Source organism: Cryptotermes secundus, unplaced genomic scaffold (genome assembly GCF_002891405.2).
Source record: "Cryptotermes secundus unplaced genomic scaffold, Csec_1.0 scaffold264, whole genome shotgun sequence".
NCBI lineage: Eukaryota > Metazoa > Arthropoda > Insecta > Blattodea > Kalotermitidae > Cryptotermes > Cryptotermes secundus.
Window position 1 is genome coordinate 1094 of NW_019720565.1, and position 9870 is coordinate 10963.

Below are 9870 nucleotides of genomic sequence, written 5' to 3' on the forward strand. Positions count from 1 at the left end.
ACATAATCGGTCCAACTGATCTTCTCCATTCTTCTCCAACACCACATTTCGAAACTTTCCAGATGTTTCTGATCTACTGCCCTAAGTGTCCATCTCCAAAAATATAATTTCTAATCATATCCTTTCTTGTTTTTCCTTAAACATGTCTCAAAATATAATCAGGTATAATGACAATGATGGCAGCTCTGCATACCTGCGGGGAAACACGTTTGTTGTTTCGGCAATTCCTATGCAGTGGCCCACTGTTATTGCGTTTCCATGGAAGTATACTTTCCGGTTTCATCCGTTGTTACGCAACGGAACCACTTATCATATGCAACTGTTCTAGCGTTACTATGGTAACGAATGCTGGATTCGGAACATGTGACAAGTTTTTACCTGTTTTTACCTGTCACAGATGTGACATCTATATAATAGGTACATAAAAAAATGTGTGTATTTGAATGCAACGTTGTGTCAAAATTTCAAAGCAATCAGTGAAGAACTTTCAGAGATCTTTGTACAGAGACAAATGAACATTTACATTTTTATTTATATATAGATAAGCCAGTGCTTAATACATGTTTATACAATTAAAACAGGAGCAGCGGTAGCTCAGTTAGTACAGTGACTAGATTATGGGCTAGGGAATCATGGAGTCACCCATTTTTTTTCACATCCTGCTGTGTTAATTGCTATAGATAATATTTATTATAGTCCTGTCAATGCAATGCTATTTCCAGTAAGAGTTTACTGTCTAGGATGAAATGTTTTTAGAAAATTTACGCTAAGTATGTGATAGAATAATCATAACCAAAAAGCAGACGTGAAGATGGCACCGAAATTTTACCTTAGACAGCGGACTCCTGCTGTGTTGTGTTGACAGGAATATAATAAATATTATCTGTAGATCATGGAATAAAATTCTGATTCTCAGTGGGGGCAGAGATTTTGCTCTTTTCCATAGCATGAAGACTGGTTTTGGGCCACACCAAGCCTCCTGTCCAATTTGTGCAAGACTGTCTTCCGCAAGGGGGTGAAGTGGCCACTGCAGTACCTCCATTATGCCATACATATTTGTGGCATGGTACTTAATTAAGCATAGAGGGCATTTTATGTTATATTTTATGTATTTAAAAGAAAGACAGTGAAATTTGAAGGTGTACAAATATTTGTTTATTTTAGTCTATAGTGAGTAACGTAATTAGTTGGCTTGGTATAATCCTTAACTACATGAACCCAGAACATTGGAGTTGTTTGTTGAATCGTTGCTTAAAAAGGCAATGGAAGTAACAAGTACCAAAAACGCAAAAACTCTAACGCCCTCACACATGTAAGTATTGATATTTGTTTGGGTGACTGAGACGCGGGTTTGGAATGGTAATTGGATTTATTAACCACTCACAGGTCATAACTACAAGTAATTATTACACTCTTGCTGATTTACACAATTTGCTATCATTTGACACTAATCATCTCAGTCTGCTTTCACTAGTCTTCACTGTCCACTTCCTGGCAACGGATTTGTAGCAAGACAACTGTAAAAGTCTTGCTAAATTACTCCCAATCCCTCTGCACTATAGCACACATAAAGTCTTCAGTTCACAAGTTAACTCTCCTTCAAATATGCACTTCATGTGGTTGTCTTCTTCCGAGAACTCTGAAGTCACAACTCTTGTCGCTTCTAGTTTCAATTCGCTCACTGGCGTCCTTCCACCGCTACTATTTCTCTCTCTCTGACGAACTCAGAACTCTGTTACTCACTTATATAGCCAAGAGACCGATATTGCCCAACAGTAAACACATATCACGTGACCCCTAACCAGNTTCCTTCAAATATGCACTTCCTGTGGTTGTCTTCTTCCGAGAACTCTGAAGTCACAACTCTTGTCACTTCTAGTTTCAATTCGCTCACTGGCGTCCTTCCGCCGCTACTATTTCTCTCTCTCTGACGAACTCAGAACTCTGTTACTCACTTATATAGCCAAGAGACCGATATTGCCCAACAGTAAACACATATCACGTGACCCCTAACCAGTATGGCTCTGTGACATCACTGCACACGCGCAACCTGATAGACACACAGGAAACATGTCACATGACCCTACCCAGTATGGCTCTGTGACATCAGTGCACATGCACAAGCTGACAGACACACAGAAAACACATGTCACATGACCCCTACCCAATATGGCTCTGTGACATCACTGCACATGCACAAGCTGACAGACACACAGAAAACACATGTCACATGACCCCTACCCAATATGGCTCTGTGACATCACTGCACATGCACAAGCTGACAGACACACAGAAAACACATGTCACATGACCCCTACCCAATATGGCTCTGTGACATCACTGCACATGCACAAGCTGACAGACACACAGGAACACATGTCATGTGACCCCCACCCAGTATGGATCTGTGACATCACTGCACATGCGCAAGCTGACAGACACACAGGAAACCCATGTCACGTGACAACCACCTACTTTTGATGTGTGACATCACCACTCCTGCACCAGCTTGCTCTACTGTTACATGCACGTATCATGTTTACAGAGCTGTTGCCTAGCAACATGTTGATCAAATATGCCAAAGTATGTTCTGAATTACAGTTTAGTGCTGGGCGTCCATTCGGGATTTTAGGAGACTTAGGTTTTCTTGCTGTACCTATTGAAGAAATTGGTGCCAAGACCCTGCGCATACTTTCTCATACACGAGCTTTACTTTGCCATGGAAATTAAATTGGTTGTTCCATGGTAACCCATTGTTGGTTACTAGCATGTGGAACAACATGAACATCTAACTGGTAAATCTGGCTTTTACATAATACAGGGCATTCAGTCAAGGAGGAAACTTTGCAACACTGTTGACTGGGCCCAATATTCCTCACAGATTGCTGCTGTAACTGTAACTGTAACGGCGCACGTTTATCAGTGCAAATGACTCATTCTGCTATCAGCAGTTACAGCAGCAATCTGAGTCAGTGTTGTGGCAAAGTTTCCTCCTCAACTGAACGCATTGTATATTGTGTTTGGGCCCCTAGTGAGCATACCATTATTTTCCTGAAGATACCATTGTGCTGTTTCATTTAGAAAGATGATCTGCTTAAACGTTTGAAATTAATTTAAATCGTTCACAATGTTTTCAAGAGAGTCACTATTTTACTTTTTGGGCCCACTTGAAGGTCCCAATATTTTATGGAATTAGAATGTTTATATTCACCTGACACTGACCTGTGGTGGATAAACTCCCAAATACCAGGTATGAACAATATCTGTCCATCTGATCAGGTGTCACTGAGGAACACATACAGACAGTATTTCAAGAACCACTTTTTTCTTATTATGGGGCTGAAAATGTATAAATCTCAAAAGCTGAAGAGTGACCTTACCATGATCACAGTACATATATGGAGCGAGTAATAACTGGAACTCTAAACTGCAGATTAGCTCAGAATTTTGTGCCAGTTGCAAAGCAGCGTGTTCATATATAAGTATTAGGGTTTCACTCCAGTGACTGTTCGGGTCATGGAACTATGAATATTGTTGTTTCAAAGGAACATGTCTCAGTCTTCAGGTTTAAAATATGTGTGGTAAAGATGTGATACATTTGTGTAGTCAGGTTTGCCTGAAGGAGGGAAATGGAACTAGGTGTGGGTGGTATATCAGTGGCACACAGTAACAGATGACAATGAAAGCAACCCATATAAGGGCCCTGAAAGGAGTGAGTCCAGTCCAAGCCAGTAAGGAATCATAATGAGACTTGCGAGACATAAGGCCCTTGTTATGGACCAGAACAGTTATGTCGCACGGGCGTACAGTTGGGTTCTTGTGTTCAAAATCGATTTGTGGTAGTTAGTACACAAGTAGACCACACTAGTGATACATGCAACACACAAACAAATCTACCACAGCTGCAACAGAGTGCAACGATGGCGTTCTGATCACAATATAGTGCTAAATATTGACGTGCACGGAATCACAGTGAACAAGTATACAGTGCAGTGGTCTCCCCAAAAGAAGGGAAATTACCTGATGATGTCCCATGTGGCTGAAACATGTTGAAAACTGGAACAAATATATGACTAAAGACATTTTAGAAAATTGGATAATCACTTCTAATGTATAGAATGTGCTTTTAATGTCCTATTGAAATGTAATGATTTTGACAACATCAAAAAGTGTTAAAATACATTTTGAGTGTGAAAGATATTCCTAATACCTTTTAAATTGTTGCATTATTGATGGATACTTTGATAATAAGGATGACCCAGAAGACAGTAGTCATCAGTTATAAATGTTTCATTCATTGAATTGCATGTTCTTCCTTTAGGAAGCAGTGCATACTTTCTGAGAGTCGCTTTGACTTTCTCAAGGATTTGGTGATGTTGCTACCAGATGTTCCCGCCTGCGAGTACGAAGATGGAGGACAACCCAATGCCAGTGTACAGCCTCCCATCAGTGACCCTGCAAGGTGAGAGAATCATTATTGAGAGGGTGAACGAATGTGCATCAGATTTTAAATTAATCTTGGTATTGTAAGGAATTGGGGCATGTCATAGCTGAGGTGATTAGGTGCTGGCTTCGCACTGTGGAGCCTCTGGTTCAGTCCCCGGTACTTGATACCTTCATTGTGAAGGAAGTGTCAATGGAGCAGGTTTCTTCACTTTTGCTCCATGTTCATCTCCACAACAAAGTGAGCTGTAGCCCTTACCAGGCAGCACAGTATCACATCCTCAGCATTAAGTTGGGAGCTTCATCTCTGACCTGACACTTGGATGGTCTCAGAATGAGAAGTTATAATGAGGAACCATTTTGGTCAAAGAGCATGAGGGGAGTAGGCCATTTGAAAGGCCTAGATACGTTTTATCTTTTTTTTTTTTTTTGGTATTATATAGTTTATTCAAGAACACTGTCAATAACCCAGACCGTATAGCATCAAATGGTTGGGTGCTCAATGAATAATGAATTCAGTAGAATTTGGTGTGGAGTGGTTATGGCCTGTTTTAGGTTACTATCCTGATGGCATTTAACCGGAGAGACTGGGGGAAAAGGATGAAAGCCCTTGAGGATGATACCTGCTTCCCTGGCTGAGCTTTGAACCAATTATGTTCCAGATATTTTGGAAACTTGACTGTCGCAGCCACATTTTGGGAGCTGGGATAGCTCAGTTGGCATGGCAGTGGGCTACAAGCTGGGTGGCAGGGGTTCAATTGCAGGCAGGAAAAAGAGATTTTTCTCTTCTCCACATCATCCAGACCTGCTTTGGGGCCCACCCAGCCTCCTGTCCAGTGGAGAGTAGGGGTTCTTCCCCAGGGGTAGAATAGTCGGGGGCACAAAGCTTACCACCCACCTCCATCTAGTGCTTAGGTCAGGAACGGTGGAGCTTTACCTGCACGGTGTAGTACAACAGTTTTACCATTACTTTTCCTTACATATTAATGGGTGACCTAAGTAACTTTAAAATTTNTCTGGAAGGAACTTTTGTGAAACCAAGGCCTAAAGCCTAACCTTTAAGTTTTTGCCTCCAGCAATAAGACCAGAAGGTGAGGCTTTAGGTTTTGTTTTTAAAAATAAATGCCTAAGTACTTTCTAAGGTTAGGCTTTGGGTTTTGTTTTTAGATGTACTTCTGTGCCTAACAGTAATTATAACAGTCTTACCATAACTACAGCACATGTAAAATCTCCTCTTCACAGCAAGACTTTCAACTGTCACCCAACTATAGCACTGTCTCTTCTCAGCCTCCCTTGCAGAGCTCAACAGAACTGTTGGCCCCACATTTCTTCTTTATAACCATTTTGCACAGACTGAATAGAAAACACAATTTCCAACAGAAGCTCTACTGTTGTAGGGGCATGTTTACCAACCCGTTGCCTAGAAACAGGTTGCATAACACTGTTCTTTATTTGCATAATGGCTGTACATGCTGCAGTAGTAATGATGGGATAAGAAGTTTGAAATTGCGCAGATTCAGGGAACCATAGCAGTGAATTTATTGCCCCGGCTCCTAACAGTTCTGTCTCTATGGATATGTTGTTTCAAGCATGAATAGCTGAACACAGGAAATAGAACAGATATGAACTTTTTTCCCCCTAATTTCTGTTGTGATTTTACTCACTTTAGTCAGACACCTATGCTCTAGGGAAGTAATGCATGTATAAGATGAAAAATAATTAAAGTTAAAGGCAGAAGTTGTTAGGTCTCTTACGAAGAATTATTATGTGTTGCAACCTCGCGTTATGTAGCAGGTTAGGAATGAGGAAGCAATCTCTTGTTCCAGTGTACTGTGTGTATTGTGTGAGTACTGGTATTATTTTGATGTAAATATGTGAAGGAGACAGTTTGGTACCTGTGAATTTTATTCATGGGAGATGGCATTGAACATCAGCCTTGCATTCAGTAACATGTAGGGCTAGAAGGGAATATGAGGAAAAAGCAGAGGCAGTCAGTAAAACAATGGCTTATATGCGGTGACAAATGAGACTTCCTGTTGACTTCTTAACAGGTGTTACAGCAGCCCATAAAAGAAGTGATATTGTTTGAATTGAAGAGTTATGTAACGCTATGTAAAAAAGGTAAATCATCTCTGTAACAGGCCAGGAATGGATGTGGGTTTGTGAGGCGTTGAGGCTCCCACATTTTCTAGACAGTTGGCTCACAGATGGCAGTGAGGTTGTCAGCCTGATGTGCTGGCTGCCCTTTACCCCCAGGAAGATTCTTGGTACTCATTTCTGTTAGAGTCTGAGTCAACCCCAGGGTTATAGTGCCACTGGAAGGATTAGGGTAAACTAAAATATCCAGTGACCTCATCAGGAATTGAACTCATGACCTATGGCTTGTAGCATAGTGCCTCAACCAACTATGCTACTGTGTGCCCTGTGTAATGGTGTGTAGTCCATTGAAAGCCGACCAACAAATCAGAGGGACATGTTGCCTCCATCTTCAGGATTGAAGAATAAACGAAGCAAGAAGCTAGCAAGAAGAGTCTGAAGATGGAGGTGACATCTTCTCCGTAACATTGGTTGACTTTCAAGGAACGACTTGGCCTTATATTCCAGAAGATATAACTGTTCACAGCCACCACTGTCAGAACCTCAGCTCCTACACTGCACTGTATCCCAGAAGATATAACTCTTCACAGCCACCACTGTCAGAACCTCAGCTCCTACACTGCACTGTATCCCAGAAGATATAACTCTTCACAGCCACCACTGTCAGAACCTCAGCTCCTACACTGCACTGTATCCCAGAAGATATAACTCTTCACAGCCATCACTGTGAGAACCTCAGCTCCTACACTGCACTGTATCCCAGAAGATATAACTCTTCACAGCCACTACTGTCAGAACTTCAGCTCCTACATTGTTTGAATTGTTTGTTGTGTTGTGCATTTTGTGTTTCATGTAGTATACAGGGTCTACCAAGAAGATTGCTGGGATTTCAGACACCCGCAGCTGAGTAAGGAAAACAGTATGAGGGTGTTGGTATTTGCAGTGAGATGGTAAACTCAGTTTCAGTGACACAAGTTGTGTGCGCATCCCAACTATAGTTAACAGACAGCAGCTTTCAATTCCTAATTTGAATCCATTGCGCGAGTTCACCATGAATTTAGACATGAGTATAGTGTGAGGCCACCTGATGACAAGAGAATTAGGAGATGATAGGAGTAATTTAGAGAGAGACTGGCAGTGTGGAAAAATAGACATTTTGCTTTGCGGCCTAGGAGTTCTGATGGAGGTATGGATCGTGTTAGGCAGGCTTTTGTACAGAGTCTGAAGAATTGAACCTTTGGAGCAAGTGCAGAGTTGCAGATACCAGAATCAGCTGTCCACACAAATTACAAGCAATCCAGAAATCTACGGAAAGTGATGAACTGCTTAGATCGCACTTTGCAGCACACACATGTGCACAAATTTTGGAAAGAAGTACTTTCTTGAGTCATATTGTCTTCATGGCTGAGGGAAAAATTTCACATCTCTAGATGTGTCAGTTGGCATAACTGTGCCATGTGGGGCACTGAGCCTTTTGGAGAACATCTATAACATGAATAGGATAGTCCTAAAGTGAACATGCGGTACATTCTGACACATTAGTGAATCATTGGCCTGTTTTTTTCTTTGAAGACGACATCATTATGACCACTTCATTCCTAGGCTTGATGGAAAATTATGCGTCAGCTGGATGACAGTGCACCCTTCATTTCACTCCCATTTTCTCAGGTTGATGGATGGGGAGAGGAGGACCAGTTGTGTAGCCCCCTCGTTCTCCTGATCCTACACTTTTGTACTTTTTTCTTGGGGCAGTGTGAAAGTCCAGGTGTACAGCCAGAGTGTGAATATGCCGGATGAACTCAAAGCACGGATCAATGTGGCAATTGCAGGTGTTCAAGGCATATATTACAGCATGTCAAGAGGTGACTATAGGTGGGATGTATGCACAGCTACAGATGTGTTCACTATGAAATGTTTCATACTTAGCAACTTTTCCACCTGTATGTAAAAAATATATCAATTGATGAATAAAATAGTGCAAAAAACACCCTCATATCTGTTTTTATTTGTAAGTTACAGGTGCCTGAAATCCAGGAATTCTTTTTGGCAGACCCTGTATTTTCCAGAAGACTTAATGGAAACTTGTTTTTTTTTGTCTAACAGCAGTGTCATTCGGCAGATACAAGAAGTTGCTAATGTTCCCCACAATAAAGAAGACAGAGGATGTGTTCCTCCACCAGAACCAACTTTTGTTTCAAGCAATAAATTAAACCTTAATTTTTATAAAGAAAGTGAAGAAGCCAGCATAAGTGGTGCCAAGAATTTAGGTAGACAAGCTGCAGCTCGGAGTCCACATATATGCATTCAGGACGCTGAAGACAGTGGAAGTGAGCATGAAGAGGAATGTCGGGTGCCAGCGATAGTTCCACAATATGCACAACCCAAGGCAAGTGTTGCTCTTCTCGATGAAGACTATGATACATAACATTTGTTTGGAAAGTTGGTTTCTTTGACTTCTGCAGCACCAGTTGACATTTTGTGAATAAAAGTGTGAGTTGTAGATCCATGTCAACATGACTTCAGATACAGCTCAGACATATTAATAACAATGATGATAATTTCCCATATTTGAGATTTATGAAAGTAACAAGATCAATGCAGCGTCATCAGGTTAAGAAAACTGATTCACAAGCATTTATTGCACTTGTTGGCTTTATACACATAACTTTAGAGAAGCACTAAACATTCGAGACACATAGCATCCTAATTAGAATAAAAGTAATTGCTGGTTATATGTTCTATGTAATATTTTTTTCTGCTTTCAATTTTAACCTCATAAAACTTTTTACAGTTTACACACAACTTTATTTTGGTATGAGGCATGAAAACAGTTTGTTATCAGACATTTGGTCCAATCTACTAGGTCAACATGAGTTGGTCCAGTCCAAAATTTAATGGTAGACGATCCAGATCTCATATTTATATCCAGTCGTAGTCCAGTCTACTTGTGGTTCAGCCCTTCAAAATCATACAGTTATGCTGAAATTATCCTTATTCTTGCTTTAAATGGGGCACACAGTAGCGTAGTTGGTTGAGGCACTATGCTACAAGCTGGAAGGTCACGGGATCAAATCCTGATGAGGTCATTGGATTTTTTTAAATTGACCTAATCCTTCCAGCCTCTAACAGAAATGAGTACCAGGAATATTCTTGGGTGTAAAAGGCGACTGGCGCATAGGGATGACAACCTTACCGCCATCTATGAGCCGATTGTCTAGAAAATGTGGGAACCTCAACATCTCAGAACCCTGTGGGCCTCCACGGCCTGTTACAGGGATACCTTTACATTCTACATTTTTACTTTTACTTGCTTTAAATCTTTGAAGCTGA

At 41.0% G+C, this 9870-nt stretch overlaps 1 protein-coding gene across 2 annotated transcripts; it reads left to right on the forward strand.

The window, feature by feature from the left end:
* Positions 1 to 468: 468 nt before the first annotated feature.
* LOC111868468 (dr1-associated corepressor) lies at positions 469 to 9573 on the forward strand. 2 transcript variants are annotated; one of them, XM_023859131.2, is made up of 3 exons: positions 469 to 1312; positions 4322 to 4462; positions 8647 to 9573. In XM_023859131.2, the coding sequence occupies exons 1-3, from the start codon at positions 1263 to 1265 to the stop codon at positions 8963 to 8965; spliced, it is 510 nt and encodes a 169-aa protein (XP_023714899.1). In that variant the 5' UTR covers positions 469 to 1262; the 3' UTR covers positions 8966 to 9573. The 2 variants fall into 2 exon arrangements, with proteins under 2 accessions (XP_023714899.1, XP_023714891.1); XM_023859123.2 differs by having other exon boundaries at positions 747 to 1312; positions 8644 to 9573.
* Positions 9574 to 9870: the final 297 nt, after the last annotated feature.